Source organism: Prinia subflava, chromosome 1 (genome assembly GCF_021018805.1).
Source record: "Prinia subflava isolate CZ2003 ecotype Zambia chromosome 1, Cam_Psub_1.2, whole genome shotgun sequence".
In the NCBI taxonomy this organism is placed as follows: domain Eukaryota; kingdom Metazoa; phylum Chordata; class Aves; order Passeriformes; family Cisticolidae; genus Prinia; species Prinia subflava.
In genome coordinates, this window is record NC_086247.1 from 37,868,582 (window position 1) to 37,885,518 (window position 16,937).

The 16,937-nt window shown below is 37.1% G+C and overlaps 1 protein-coding gene across 7 annotated transcripts in view; it reads left to right on the forward strand.

Annotated features, from left to right (window-relative positions):
- Positions 1-16,937, forward strand: part of TOX (thymocyte selection associated high mobility group box) — a 219,601-nt gene that overhangs the window by 123,436 nt on the left and 79,228 nt on the right. For all 7 annotated transcript variants that reach the window (XM_063393546.1, XM_063393578.1, XM_063393573.1 and 4 more), the window contains one exon: positions 7,761-8,003. In XM_063393546.1, the coding sequence (XP_063249616.1) occupies positions 7,761-8,003 (243 nt within the window). The remainder of the gene's footprint in view (positions 1-7,760; positions 8,004-16,937) is intronic.

Consider the following 16,937-nt stretch of genomic DNA (forward strand, 5'->3'; position numbering starts at 1 on the left):
TTATGTTGTTTTCCTCTTAAATTGGCTTCTTACATAGAAGTCTGTTTTTCAGAATTATATCTTGTAATAGCTTGCATATTTCTTGCAGTTTATGAAAATGTCTTAATAGGTACTATGCTGCTGATGGTTTGTACGACATCGGTATGATTGAACTTATTACTGGGGTCCCAGCAGTCCCAATCCTTACATGACACTTTATTAAGAGAGGGCCAGATCCTGCCACTTTTACTTGCTTAAATAATCTGTATTCGTTCATATGCTGAGCACTTCTTTGGCCTTTTTGCTGTAAAGTACTGGGTCTGAAATCTAGGTGTTAAAGCCAGGGGGACCACTGGTAGGAACTGGGAGCTTTGATATGCCTCAGTTTTCTGCTTTTCCTGTGATTGGCACGGGGCTAAATAAAAGTTACATCATAATTGCAAAGAGTAGTCAGGCCTCTGTTTTGATCCTCCTTTTCTCAAGTGGTGACATTTTACATTAAATCAGATTTTTTTCTGACGTTTTCATCAGTCATTCAGGAGAAGTGTAGCACAGGTAGGACCCACTGTCCTTCTGAATACTGAGAAGCAATCCATTGTTTCTGAGCTTTTCTAAGGAAAGAAAAGAGAAAGAAGGAGAAAAAAATCCTGAACAAAAACTAAAAGGATCCTTTGTCCTTCATCACTGTGTGCCCTGAGTACAACATTGTTTCATCTTTTGGTGTCTTTCTCATAAAGGATATGGAAATTTCAACAGAACATTTGCCCCCCTAAACAGATATACTTAAATGTAAATCCTTACATGTACTCCTATTTTAAGAGCATTTAAAAATGTAAACATGTGATGAGCACACTGTCTTGATTGCTGGTTTAGTCTATGCTATGATGCTAATGAGGCTTCTGACAGGTTAAATATGGTGTATCATCTATATTTTCAAGCAGCAGGATTTGCAGAGATGTGAATTCTATTTTCTTTCCGTTCAATTCTGCTTATTAAATATGTATATTGCTAGTTTTATTACCCAGCGCTTTGTACTGAGCATAATTTAGGTATGTTTTGCAGATACGGTCTCTAAAAAGTTTTTTATTTCTAATATGCTTTTTATCTCTAGTTGAAAAAGAATATTGAGCACACAAAGCAACTGACTTATGGAACTATGTCTTGTACTGCTGAGTTCAGGATTGTACCATACATGATGTTGCCTGCATTACAGACCAAAGCCTGTCAAGTAGGACCCTGAGTTACTTTAAGAATTTTAGCTTTCATTAAAAAAATTCATTAAAATGTAGTAGTTAGTAGAAGTAGTAGTAGTAAGAGTAGTAGTAGTAGTAAGAATAAAAATAATAGCAACAATAATAATGATAGTAGTGGTAGACAGTGTGGAAGAGAAAGTACCTTTGATTTCAGGGGAGAAGAGTGACAAAGGTGTTGGACAATGACCACACTTGGGTCCCCACTGGGGACATGCTAAGGGAGGTGAAAGATTGTCACAGGTTAGAGGGACAAGGCTCCACTTTGGGGGCTAAGGATGCTCCATTTGTGCCTAAAGCTCTTGTATATTCCTAAAGAACTGCTTTGCCCAGTTGGTCAGTAATTCATAAAAGACTTGCACTTCTCTTTTAGGTTTAGTGAAGTGTCCTAAATAGAAAAAGTGCACAGCTGTATTTTTTTGTCTGAAGGGAAGTTTAACTGCTTCAGTAATGGTATTGGTTTTTGCAGGCCCCAGATCCTTTAGCCTCTTATAATATTTGTGCTCCTACTTATTGTCATGTTTAAACTTGTTTCGATTTAAAGCCTCCATTGAAAACACATTGCCCAGGAAAGCACTATGCTATATGCATAAAATTAATGTAATTAAGGAAAAGACTCTCAAGAGTGAAATCTTTAAAAAAGTCTGTTGTTTTACATAGTTCAGTATGCTTTGAAAATTATGAGTGTTTAAAATTAATAATATAATTTTCAGCACATTCTCTTTCTTGAAAACTGAATTCATCTGGTACAGGAAAATTAATGTTTTGCTTGGGGCTTTGGCCTTTAACTAATGCAAATTAGAGAAATTGATTAACACAATACAAAAAAGTTATACCTTCCCCTGTAATACATTTTTGATAGCTGTGGCTTGATAAATTAGTATATTGTGTGTTTTTAAATGAATATGATTTATTGCTGTTGTCTACCATACGAAGAAACACAAAAAAAATTGTTTTCAGGATCATTGACTTGAACATATCAATGGCACTGTTGGACAATTCTTGCTGAGTGTTAAGATGATTTATGTAAGAGACCGAAGGTTTCCACAGTAATGCATTATAGTCTCAAGCTATCAAGCCTTGTTCATGCAGAGACAAAAGTAGCTAAGAAACACTTGCTTCTGAAGGTCCTCCATTTAGAAATTAGAGATAAGGTTGGTCCTATTAAAACTCCTGGAAATACCCACTGTCAAATAAATTATCCTAGCTTTCAAATTTGTAAAAGGTACGTGGCTGTTTTTCCCCTTCTAATGAGCTCACTGTTTTTACATTACTCTCGATTCATAAGTATTTCAGTTATGTAACAATGTGTTCAATAATAGAAGAGGAGACAGCCTGAAGCATCTATCTTTTAAAAACTGGCATCTTTCCACAGTTCAGATGCAGAAGCCTTGGTGCAAATGAAAAATTAAGACACGCTCTACATACTTGGCAGAACCATTCATATCATTTAAATTAAATATCTATAGGCAAATTCCCAATTTTTAAGGAACTGTTGCTAATACGAGATTCTGTTGAGTAAATGCATGGTGACTGATGCAGCCACTGAGAACACAAATCAGACTTACTTAGTGAATGTTGTCTTCTGTGCTGTCATACAGGAACAATTCTGCTCTTTCCAGAGGGAGTTACACTTGATGTTTGAAAGCTTGCTGCCTCTTGTGGTCAGTCTGCTTGAGCCTTCTCCCTTGATTTGCCTTCTGTGATCACTTCTTAAAGTTCTATTAAAATGACTTTGAGACATAAGTAACTTTGCTAGCCAATATGCAGTTATCATTGTAGAGTACTTAAGGAAAGGGACTGTATTTCCTGCCAGCATTCTCCTTATTTTTCTGATGAGTAACTTCAAAATTACATACTAGATTTTTTTTATTATTATTTTTGAGTTATCAACACAGCAGGATGCATAGTCCTAATTTGAGTTATATGTTGCCAAAGTAAATATCTGACTCCTGACATACACCTCCTCTCAGTGTCCCAGTTTTGCCCCTCCTTCCAGCAGCAACTTGTTGATTTGGCCAGGCTGTGTGGATTAAAATGTAAATTGAAGAGGACCAATGGGATCTTGTTCAGAAACAAAAACTTGAGTTTGGGTTGGGTCAGGGTTAAGTGTTCATATCATTTTATTCTGGCAAGCTTTTCTCACAAAATGATATGCCAAGGTAGCATATAGATAATGAAGTCTCTTGATGTCAGACTGGATCTGTTTTATGAACTTTCCATCATTTCACACAGAAATGCCACAAATATTTAGCCAGAAACATAGAATAATGTCCTCTAAACTAGGGAAGACATTCTTAATTCAAAAATCTTTCATAACACTGTGTCTATAGATAGCTCAATTTTAAGGATAATCAGTTCTGAGATTTCCACTGTGTAGATTCCATCTGAACGAGACTGAAATCTGTTTATAATAACACAGGTGTCATGAAAATGCTCTTTAAAATAAAGAAAAATTTACGCCTGTGTCTGTTCAGTGCTGTGCAGTTGGTTTAATGTTGTTAATTTGCAGAGAACTTTCTGGAACATAATAAAGTCCTAGGAAGTTCCCCTAAACTGAAGAGCTGATTGAAGCCTCATTCACTCCTGTAATCATGAGATGAAGGTGAAACTACTGGCAAAGTTCCGAGTATCTCTGTGGTAAAGAAAATGAAGCATTTCTGCTGCTTTTGTTTGTTTGTTTTGAGGGTTTGGGGTTGTTTATTTTTTGTTATTGTTATTCAGAAGTGAAAAGGTGAGCTTGTTGAGATTTCTGTGACCAGTGGAATAAAAAGCATCTATTCCATGTCTTTCTGAATACAGCAAGTCCTGCTGATAGGAAAACCAACTATGAAGAAGAAACCCTTGGAGTGGAGGGGAAAGACCCTAACCTTCCCCATCCCCAAGAAAAACCTAACAGCTGAAACTACAGGCCACCATTTATTAGTAATATTTATGGGCTAGACTTCTGATTTGTAATTGGGTACAGGGAGTACAGCCTTCCCTGATGCTCTGGATGCTAGATAACTACTTTAATTGGAAATTCCAGATAAATGGCTTCTGTTGGAAGAAATGGTGCTCTAAGGAAGCCCAGAGGTTGAGCCAGAATGATGACTGGTCTGGGAGTGGGAGTTCTTGGTGCAGGGTTAAGCTCAAGACTGAAATTTCCCTAAAATTTCACTTTACAGAAGAAGGTGACAATACAACATTCCAGGAGAGCCAATTGCCAGCAGTAGATCAGTTGCATCTAGGGGATCCCAGGTGGTAACTAAAATAGGTTTTCCAACAGCAAGGAGAGAGGTGGCAGGAAAGTAGGAGTGGGTGTTTGAAGCTTGTAGCTGCTATTCACAGGACAAGCACATGTCCCATTCCTCATGACTTTCCTCCAGACACAGTTGCAACAGCCTTATTCCTGGGATATGGTGGGTTTGCTGCAGATGTATCTAGGAATTTTGGGTTTGGTATGCCAGTGTGCTAAGTGATTACAAGCATCTGAACCAAGCTCCTGGACAAGACGAATAGCAGCAAGTCACTGTTGAAGTAACTTCCCTGAGGAAGTTATGTCTATATGCATTACATGCACACAATACTGAGCATGGAAATATGAAATTGGCTGAAAATTTAGATGAATAGATGCTCTGCAGATGCTTTTGAATACCTGTCCATACCATTAGGATATAGCTTGGATTCTGCCTAGCTTTACTGAAATAGTACAATCGTTTATGTATTAAGAAAAAAAAAATAGAGAAACATAAGAAATACTATAATTTGAATTATACTATAAAAATGCTATATTTGAATTATTTGGTGTGTCATTGGCTTTTGCTATTCTAATCCTATGTTTGAGTGTAGTGGACAATGATATTGTAGGAATATGGGATCAAATACACTCTTAAGTGGTTCACAAGAGACAATCATGATGGGATTTTTTTTTTAAGCAATTAATCAGAGAACAACCATTTATTTAAAACGCTTAACCCATATAATATATATGACATTATTATATACCTACACATGACTCAACTTGGATTGTGGAGCTGCTAGTGCTTTATACTTCCTTCTTAATAAGTGAAGCTAATGTTCTACTGGCCAGTTAATTGATTCCACCATTTTTGAAGTATTAGTAATTAAAGACACATTTAAAACACAAAGAATTGGAAGTAAAACCTGGTCCATCCATATGTGACATGCAAAAAGAGATGTACAAACAAGCAGATATGCTGTCTCCAATAGCCTGTCAATATTTGATTTATGAATATTTGCTTTTAGTAGCAAACTTAAGTCTCATAGGACAGTGCAAGAGAGAGAAAATAGATGTTAATAATTTCTACCTGCAAAATCAGGGGAGCGAAAACTCTTTTGAGGCCGTAAGTCTTTTGAGACAGTAGGAAAAGCACTGTTGAACATAAATGTCATCTTTTCACAGCTAATGAATCCCTCCTGGAAGCTGTAGGCTACATGGATCCAAGCTCCCCAGGATTTCAGTTACCAAATCTAAGTGTACCTGCAGGGATAGTGCTGGTCCAGGAGAGCATTATGGATCTTATCCCTTCCTTCATTTCTGTTCCTTGCTGTTTAGTTATTGTGATATTAGATCTTAAACTTACTTTAGATATGTTTTTCTTCATCATGGATTTTATATAATAGTAATTAGCAACTAGATAGTATATGTGTTGTCCCTAATACTTGTTTTGCAAAATTTATACATTGTTATTGAATAAATATTATATTCTCTTTGCCATGTTTAAGTCTTCTCTCCATTTAGTGAGGGTCTATTTTACTGTATTTCCCCTTAGAGAAGTGGCTGCATCATGCCTTGTAAAAGGGGGGGCAAATGCAACTTACCTCTGTAAGTCAGTAGACTCACACCAGCTTGCCATTAAGGAGAAAGCAGGGGCAAAGGGAGAGCAGACTCCTGAGCTGGAGGTGAGGAACACAGCTGGAATGCATGGGTAGAGTCAAAGTCCTCACGCATAACAGTGATGGTATGTCGAACCCTGTTCTGTTGTTTTCATTTAGGGGATTTTACTTTGGCCTTTCTAGTCTACATTTCCTGTTCTATTTCATAATAAGCTATTTGGTAAAGAGATTAAAGTCTTTTTGGAAAAGAACAAAGCAGCCAAAACCATGGCAATGCGCATTATAGGAGATTTTCCTGTGTTCACCAGCTCACAGAAAACATTTAATATTGTTTGGTTTTGGTCTGATTTAAGTTTATATCTACATGCTGGTACAGAGGAGAGTAACCTCAGGCATCAGGAGGACATTATTACTATGATGACTAATGAAAAATCCCTTTGTTTATAATTGGCCATTGATTCTTCCCTTGCCCTTCTGCATGAATTCATACATACATTCGTACTGTCCTCCATTTGGAAATTCATACTGGGGAAAACATTTTCTTCCAATAGCTGCTCTTTGAAATTGTGCCCTCATACTCATCCTTTCTTGTGACTCTTTTCAGGAGCAGAATGTACTTAAATCCTTGCGTTTCCAGAATTAACAAAAGCAGCACTCAGAGCAGGACTGCTGTGCTGAAGAGGGGCAGGAAGGGTGGGAGTAGTCTCTGTGCTATAAATCTCCTGACTGTGGGCATGGGATGTGCAAAGACTGATCACTTTGCAAAGGAGTTGGCTGTTCTCAGAAAAGCAGAGCAGGCTTTCAGTGTGAGCCTTTGCAACTGATCTCTTTAACTCTTTGTTAAGCTCACCTTTTGCTTTTAAGAAAGACACACATACCCGCCCTATCCGACAACTGAGCCTACCTGCTGTACAAAAACTGTAGATAAATAATAGCAATTATCCACCTTTGTGCATTACTCTGACTTTGCCTGTGGCTTTTCCTTGAATCACATTGAATTGGATGACTTAATGGCAGCAGCAAACAAAAGACTAACAGTTGTTTGGTGGAGTTACTAATTCAGATAACTGACTAAATGTATGTATAATTCAGTTTATAGATTAAGAAGGAAAAAATTTTGATTTTTTTTGACATTTCAAATATATTTTTATAAACACAAAATAAACCCATACTAATTATGTACTGTTTCTTTTTCTTTGTAGCTGAGTAAATACATGGCACTCCCATAAGCATAGAAGTGGTATCTTTCTCCACTATGTAATTCTTGGTCTGAGTAGCAGGGAGTAAAATGAACCATTTTGTGCCAATATTAATTTTATAAATTGCATTCCCTTTTCCACAATTCCCATGAAAAAGGTATTCAGCTAGATGAACACTCTCAGAAAATTTTAATAAGACCCTTGAAATCTGTTTGAGTTCACCTTCTTTAAAAAAAAAAAACAAACCACGTTTCTAAGGGAAAACTATCATAGATTCTTATGCCTTAGAGGCATTTTTTCTCCATATATAATGGTGAGACTTCACTTGTACAATATATGGGTCTTCAAAATATTCTTTTTTAAATTGTAGATTGTGCTTAGAAGTATGTGAGTTTGGCTCTTATTGTTTATTTTGTATGACTTTTATTCTTATTGTTGACCAGTGCTCATATGATTTTCATAGCATTTTCCATTTGTTGGTTTTTTTTTCCAGTCTTTTCCTGGCCCAAGCCTCGAAAGTGAAGATTTTAACATACCTCCTATAACTCCTCCGTCATTGCCTGACCACTCCCTGGTGCACTTGAATGAGATAGAGTCTGGGTACCACTCCCTGTGTCATCCCATGAACCACAATGGCCTCCTTCCATTCCACCCTCAAAACATGGATCTACCTGAAATTACAGTTTCCAACATGCTTGGCCAAGACGGGACACTGCTTTCCAATTCCCTCTCTGTGGTAAGCACTTTTAGTCTTTCCCTTCTGTTCTAAGTGCAAAATCATGGAAATACAGACCTGTTTGAAATCCTTCAAGGGGGCCCATATCTGCACATTTTGGAGTGCTCTGGCCTGACTCTGGGGTTTATATTGTGTTCCCTGTGTCAAATCCTCCCCCCAGCCAAGGTGAGATTTTCAGCTGAGTTCCTCAAAGTCAGGGTGTGACCTTCTGCTGCCTTGGGTAGAAATGTTCCTGCTTTACAGGGATGTAAATAATGACAGAAAGAGGCTCAAGGCTCTGACTTCTGCTGGAGCAGGGTTTGGATCCAGATGGCCGTTGTTCTGTATTTCTCTGATGAGGCTCTTTCCATTCTCATTTGCATGTGCTGAGAGCTGTACAAAAATTTAATATCTACTTTCTTGTTTACCACACGTTTGGAAAACAGCAAATGTTATTTCTGATTCTAGGCCAAATCTTACAGCCTTTTTACAGTTCCTAGTCCTTAGCCAGCCAGAATCCAATTCAAGTGACTGGACAACTTGCTTATAAAGTCTGTCAGATAGTCATTATGGTCATATTCTTGTGAAGCCTGATATTATAAATCACTTCTTTGAATGTGAAATTGCTTGCAACAACTGCAGAGCTGCTTTTCAAGTTACACCTTCAAGTGGGCTCTACAATTAATTAGTACACTTCTTGCATAGCAGCTCCGGACAAGATTATTTCACAGTGATGTACAATTCTAACCCAAAAAGTCCCATGAAAGAGGATGGAGCTTGGCATTGTGTGTATCTCATGGCACTTAAAGCACTAAGTGAGCTAAATGGGCTGCCCAGGAGCTGCAGATCCCAACAGCCAAAGATAAGAATCTGTTATTCCTGGAGATAAAGGGTCTGGGCTTCTCACCAAAAGTTCTGCACTTAGGGACTGAGGCTGTTTAGGCTTCCCAGCTTGCTAGCTGCCCACCACATTATCTGAAAAACATAAATCAGTCCTGGTAACCGGAGAGCTGACACTACACATGGAGGTTTGGGTAATGAGTGGTCTACATTCAGCTCCCCATCAGCCCCTCAGACTAACAGCCCCAGAGCTGGGGGCCACAGTGGCTGGAAAAGACTTAGTTTACAGCAAAAATCTTCCTTGTCACATGGCTTCATTGCAATTTAATTAAAATAAAGCTTGATTTTGAGGAGCTCTGCATTCCCTCAGAGAACGTCCAAAAAGTGGAGGGCACAAGTATTCGCTTATATGTTGCACAGTTGCTATTGATTTACTAGGATGTTGCACACTTTGTGTTTGAGGTCAGAATCTGACCCCAGGGTTATACTCAATAATGGGAGGAGTGGAGGAGAGGCAGATTTATATAGAGAAATATAAATATGCTCCATGGAAAGAGCCTATATTTTCCTTGCTTGTCTACAAAGCTGATGGCATGCATTAAAGAGCTTCAGTGAAATCTAATGTGGGGTTCTGAGAATCAGAGCTATGAAAGGACTTGAAAAAGTAAGAGAAATGCTTGACACTCTAGTCAAGACAGACAGTATTTCATTGAATTGACCTCTTTTGAGCCATGGTTATGGCTCAGAACTGTGCATTCTTTTAAGCTGTGGTATTTCACATTAACCTTTTGCAACAAGCTCTGAACAAAGGGCCTTGAGAGTGTGTAGATCATTGCAGTGAATAATCACATTGAGGGCAAATACAAAAAAGTTGAATAATATAACGAGGCAATTTTGCTATTGGAACTTAGTGAAGATCAGAAGTGATGAAAATCAGATGTCAAGACAATACGTGCTGAATTTTGACAGTGATTTCTGAGGATTTGTTCAATAAATAAAGCATGATCCTTGAAGTGTCATGTGCTAAGTCAACTATTATCCCTAACTTACATGCCCTTTTTGCACAAGAGTGCCTCTTACCTAGCAATAGTTTTAACTTGAGCTGGCTTGTCTGTGCAGGGGATGAAGCTACAGCTTTTGTTAGTACAACTGCTATGATGTTAACACCTAAATTTCATACAGTTCAAACACTGTTTGGCAGTGTAGCTCCTCTGATTTGAATTTGATAACTTGAGAGAAATTAACTTGAGGGAAATAATTTAACTCTTCAGTGAATTCAGTGACTTCTTCAGTGAATAGAATGACCCCGTTGTTCTTTTGGCTTTGCACTGGTGAAGAAAAACAGGGGATTTTTAGAGTTAACATTCTTAGTTTTGAATCTTTATAATCTAGAACACTTAACAATTTTTCTTCAGTATGACTCTTTTCTTGTGCTATTACTCATTTCCAAGTTTCCTTTTTACTATCTCATCAAACTCTGATCCATTTAACATTTTCTTGTCTAAATCACTCCTATATTGGCTCATATAGAACATAATTTATAAGTTTCTCAACTCTGTCTAAACCCTTGGTTCCATGTAATTTCTAGTATATCAAGTACCATTTAGTGCACATGGAAAACATGTGTCTCGCTTCATTTTTCAGGGCAATAATGGGTATTTTTAGAAAAAATATTCTTAGAAACGAATCTGTTGGCTGTTCTCTCTCCCTAAATAATTTCACATCTTCAGCAAATTTTACTTATGTTGAGACAAATTCAGCTGCATTGCAATGTGCCTTTGATTGAATTTGGTTATTTTTTTCTTTACTTTAAGCATCCTTCTTTTCAGCTAGTTTTTAACCCATGTTGGTATTTTAGCAATAACACCTTCTTCTTTATCTGTATTACAACTAGTGAGTGTTTTTCAGTTTGTGTTTTTATGGCCAAAGCATTACTTAATGCTAGCCAAATGTGAGAAACGAATCTCAGTGAGCTCAGAAACAGTTGAAAAATAGTTCACACATTAAGTATAGTGTTTCTCTTCTATCTCAGCTACCAGGTGTTTTCAGATGAGGATTTCTGTGATTTTGGGCAGATTGAAAATTGAAGATGTACCCTTCCTAAAACCCCTTCGAATCTCTCCCCATCAGAAGTCCCAGTTTCGTACTGTGCAGCACTCCCTCCAAGCTGCAGATGAAATCCCTTTCAGTAAGGATGGCAGGATTTACCCCAATCTCTCTAAGAATTCTCCTCTGCGGAAGTGCTTAAATACACACAATAAGAGCTCACTACCAGCTCAGTGAATTCGTATTAGGGATCGGCTTCTTACAGATTTTTACACTCTGGGAATTCTTTCTAAAAAATTTTGCAATGCTGGGAGATGAAAATTTCTCATTGCCATTGGCAGTGTCTTAAATTTGGAATTAACCTTCTTTGAAGTTTTTTTGATTGAATGGACTTTTATATTGCATGCCTACTATTAAAAAAAAATCAAACAACCAAACCACTAAAATTTTTCCTTCTCATTATTCCACTGTCAGTTCACATACCTCTGTGTTTGTATATTTCTGTATTTCTTCTTAGTTAACATACAGGATGCACACATGCACATACACGTTAATTTATAGCATTCTGTCACATACAGATTTCTTTAGGCACTCATTATATCTGGATATCAGGGCTTCAGAAGTCTACGGTATTTGTGCAGAATGTGAGTCACAGTGGTATTAACCCACAGCCCAACCCCAACACGGAGCCCTCTAAAATCCTCCTTCAAAATGGATGTGAGTTCTATTCCTGCTTCCTAATTGGCTGCAATTTGATAGAGATAGGACTGATAGAGATAGTACTGTTTAATGAAAATGTACTCATGGTCCTATAAACATGTTTGCTTCTATATAATGGAATAGAGATCCCTTCCTGGTTTCCTACCAGTTGAAGTCTGTGTGGGTTTGGTTAGATCCCATTTGAGGCTTGACCTGCCAGCCTTTCTCTGTTGATGTGAGTTTTCCTGAAATATCTCAAAGGATATTTTCAAGGACCACAAGAGTTACCCTTCTAACATTTGCAAAAAGTGCGTGTTGTATGAGAATATGTATTTACCTGTAAAAATGCTTTTGGATGTGTTCTACAAAATGAGTTTTTCTGGGTATCAATAAAATTACAGACATTCCAGCTTCTTTAGTGTATCCTATAGATAGTTGGCTTTTCTGCAAGAAACCAGGGTTAAAAATCACAGTGCTTTTTTACATAGTGGGAAAAAAAAAAACCCCAACCTATTTTTGGAATGCTTTCATTTTTAATCTTGTGCTGATCTTTTTAGAAAATGTGGCTCATGATGTTATATCAGAGGAAATTCACAAGAAAGAAGTAGAAGATTTAAGTTTCTTGAAATGCTTCAAATTTCTGGGTTCACTTTAAAGTGGAAAAAATGTTAAAAGACAATAAGATCAGGGGGGTTTATTTCCCAAATTCTCTACTTGTGCTGGCAACAAAAGCCAGCATTGTGTACATACTTGGATTTATTGTCATTTTTAGTATACAGTCAAGGCACTCTTTGAATTCAAAGGCTACTGTACAACTGTTTTGACAACCACCACATCAGTAGGTTATGTGCAGGACATATGAAACTGAAGCAAAAATGTTTCTTTGGGTCCATAGGGAGTGCAGTACATCAAGGAATTCAGATATATTAGAGCAGCATGAATTTCTAATATGTTGCTCTTATGGAAAAGACCACTGGCATATTGAATAATGCTGCTTTCAAAGCAGAGCAGAAAATGTGATTACAGACAATTTCATTGCTGTTTTTAAAATAAATATTTTTGAAATCTTGAGGTGTTTTATTTCATGTAATGCATAAAATATGTAACAGTGTGCTAGAGCTAAAGATCTTTTAGGTCATGGAAGAGTAGATGATGTCAGCTATAATTATTCAAATGTGGAATAATAGAAGCATTAGTTTAAAATAAAATGCATGTCACAAAGGCTCATGTCCTTATATGAAAAAAAGCAATAAAAAGCTCCTTTTTTTTGCACACTTAGACAGAAGAATAAAGGCAATGAATAATTATTTAACATTATAACTCAATTCATTAAAGCCCGAACAATTACGTTATACTTTTTCATGAATTTTTTAGATATGCAACCCATGAGAGATTAGTATCTTAAACAAAATGTGGCATTGTATAACAGGGAAGACAGCTACTTTTTTTTTTTTTTAATCAATTTTTAATCTCAGCTAAAAATGAAATTAGTATTTCTTATTCACAGTACAGTTGCTAGTAAATGCAATAAAGGAGACTGTTTTTGTTGTACCTGGGATGCAATTAAGACATTTTGTTTTACTGATTTCATACATGTTAGTATTTGTGACTCATCTGGAGGCTGACCTATACAGCTGATTCTTTTTTCTTGCACCTTTAAGCGTTAGTGCAAACTACTGAGTCAAACAGAAATTCATTATTTCTGATAAACAAGATGAATTACTTTCATGACAAAAAAACCCCACCAAAACCACCAGATTTGTGTCTCCTAACCTAAGTGTTGAGACCTGAATCATGTTTGGATACTTTTTTTCTAGCTTGTATTGCATGCCAGTGGTAGCAGATACGTTTGTCTCTGGTGAATACTTCACATTTGTGCCTCATTACCAGTTTCTGGTCTTCAGTTTACAACAAAATTTACTGTTATGCTACACAGACCTGCTGCTGCCCCAAATTTTATTGCACTGAGTTATTGCCATCAAACCCACCAAATCATAAAGCTAAGGTCATGGAACATCTTGTGTTAAAGTTGTTTGGTTTTTTTTTCTCCTATTAAGCAACTTTGTATTCTTCTTTTCCACAAAAAACTATAAACAAACAAACAAACCAACAAACAACAAAAAACCAACACCATGATTTCCAAGCAGGTTTTTTTTTCACTGAAATAAGCCTTGCATGGCAAAAGGTTACAGTAGTTAACATATGTTTTGTCAAACAGTCTAACCAGCTCATGTCCATCAGCGTAACCTTATTGTCTCTAGTAGAATTATGATGATTTATTCCATAAGAGCTCTGGGACATCATTTTTATCTTTTCTTTCTTGTGATGTCTGCTGCACTCTTTTATCATCAGAAAAACAACAGAAAGATATGTAGAGGAGCTGAATAAGATGTAATTTGATCAAGGTTTCATAAATACCTGAATATTGCCTATCTGCTACTAGAAGGCTCTTTACTGTGCTACAAAAACCTTATGCTGTCAGAAATTACAGCTGTATAAAATCAGAGTGGAAACAAAGCGTGCATTTTAGCAGTGACAGAGGTATGCCATTTAGCTATAGTGTACTGTGGCAGGTGTTTACTTCTCTGTGCCTCAGGATTAAATTCAAATGGTACATCTCTCAAAAAAGATGTGCTCTGTCTGGGACTGGACTTACAGAGCCCACACTACAGCAGGGAAACCAGAACCTGCCCTGGGTCACATTGTTCCTGGGGCCTTCTCAGCAGAAAACATCAGTCCATGCATTCATGGAATGGACATTGCTGGTACCATCTCAGCTGGTAGCATCTCTACAGTTTTTCCTTCCCAAGAGAACACCAGCAGAGTAAAAGAAAGCATTCTGTGGGTGCAGACTGCTGATGGACCCCACCTTCTTCAGGTCAACTAGGACAAGCATTCCTGTGAAAGTATTTGTGGAGCTTTTTTTTTGTGATCCCAAAGTAGTATCTGGTAAAGTTATACTCTCTAAGTACTAAGAGCTTACCTTAAAGATAGAAGAAGTAAATATTTGCACATAACTGTAGGAAAATATTTGTACACCAATGACCAAGACTCTTTTTAGAATGATTCCAGGTCTCATTTTTAAAACTGAAAATGAAGCTGTTGATTTACTGTCAGTTGGGAAACACAGCATCCTGCTTATTTGAGTGTGGTTGTTGAGAGTCCACGTGGCTCACATATTTCACAAACTCAGTCAGAAAACAACTTCAGTATAATTTCAAGAAGAAATAACAAGATGGCAAATGTTTTATTTTTGAAAACAGCCTTCTGTAGAAAATGCTTTAGTAACCTTTTTCACAATGGTTGCCCATTGTCTGATAGGAATTTATTTGCTACATAAAAAGTAAGAAAAATAAATAAGTTTAGTTATATTATTTTTTTTTTTCTTAGACTATAACCAGATAAACACAGGCTAAGACATGATGAATGTGGTGCAGAGAGAAAGATTTCAGTTGTGGGTGGTAGATTATACAACACCTCACATGTGAAGTACTCACAGGAGTGATTAATGCATAAGCAGCATCATAGCTGCAAGTGTCAAACAAAACAGATAATAGAGTATGCAAATAGAGGAAACATAACTCTCAGAAAATGTCAGAAATTCAGGGGTTTCAGCAGCAGAGATTGTTGACTTTAATCTGCTGCTTTTAACATTGCATGTAGTTGTCGAGAACAGCATGATAATGAAATGTTTCTGAAGATTCACACTTTGGCAAAAAAATTCGTAGTGATCTTAAGTCCTGTATATGGAACAGAAGTGAAATGTCTTTCTCAAAAACTGTGAACATACTTCTATGAAGACAAAAAGGAAGGAAAAGCCCACAGTGCAGTTGAAAGGGAAGGCTTTGTGCATCAGGTGGAGTAGCCTCTACTTCCACCTGTTTCATCATTTAAATGTATGAATTTACATTCTTTGAAACTCAAAAGCAGCTGAGAAGACTGCACACCCCTCATGGATTTGTACTGTATTCACCATCTCATCCCATTTTGTTCAGTAGTGGAAAGGTGTGTGGACAAAAGCAGCCCCACTACAGAATGTTCCATCTTAACCTTAGATGCCATGTGCATGCTGGAAATTCAGCTGTGTCACCTGCTAGAGTGTGAATTCTCCTCCTTAAATCTTGCATATGTAGAGTCATAGATGTTTAGGAATTTTTTTTCTTCATTTTGAGGGGAAAAAAAAGCACAGTCTTGGCTTTTCAAGTTGAAAGAATTTAAATGGTCCAGTTAATAGTCTCAGGGGGTTTTTACACATTTTAGTGGTTTTTACAGAATTTTAAGTATTGTTGTTTGAGTTTACCTATGACTTTTTACATGAGGAATGGAAGAAAAATGTTCTACATAGTAGTGTTTTGAGATTTGAGGAAATGATCAGAAGTAAAAAACCCTCATTTGTTGTTTTTATGCCTTTTTGTTAGACAAGCCAATTAAATGCTAAAAATGTAAGGATGTCTACACTTCCCTAGTTCTTTTAATAACATACAGATTCATTTTAGATTGATGTTTGCTCCTCTTTTCCCCCTTCCACCTCCTCTTCATTTGTACAAAGCCTGTACTGATGCTCTATGTAAATGCCACGTTGGGATTCCCTGTAGGCAGAGAATCTTTAACCTCCATGCTCCTGTGATGCTGTACTTCAGCCACATGCATGTGACCCAGGATCTCTGTAGCCTCACTCACACACCTTTGAACTGCACTTTTGGCAGGTCGTACATGCTGTTGCATCTATATGTGAACACTAAAGATACGAGAATGAAGGTCCGTAATTCATTTTTTTGTGCATATCATGGATGGATGCAGTCAGAAAAAATACTTAAGGCATAGAGTGGCAGCAAGAAGCATTATGGAGTGAGGAACACCTCTAAGGCATGCTTGTGCATATCTTTCAGCTACAAAATCCCCACAATGAATGCTTTTCATCTAAAGCAAACAAAGAAATTTTAGTTTATCTTACATTTTATCAGGGTGTATATAGAATTCCCCTTTCAACCCACATGCAGGTACATAAAAGAGTCAAAGGAGATGTTCTAGGTGGTGATGGGCACTCTATGTGCCTGTCCTGGCCCAGAGCTGAAGTGGACTGCAGTGCTCAGAGTACATACAAACTTATACATATATACCTGGATACACATCTATACATATATATAAACATTTATATGTCTATGTATGTATATATAAGTATGTACCATGCTATTAATCACTGAAACCCTCTGCTAGAAAAGGAATGTAACAGACAGGATGTAGCATCTGCAACATGCCCCTTCTCCCCAGATTGTGGATCCACGTTGTTGTTAAACAGAGACTGAAACTAGAGCCAAATTATTGAAGTAGATGCAATGGATTTAATTAATGTACTGCACATGTCTGCAT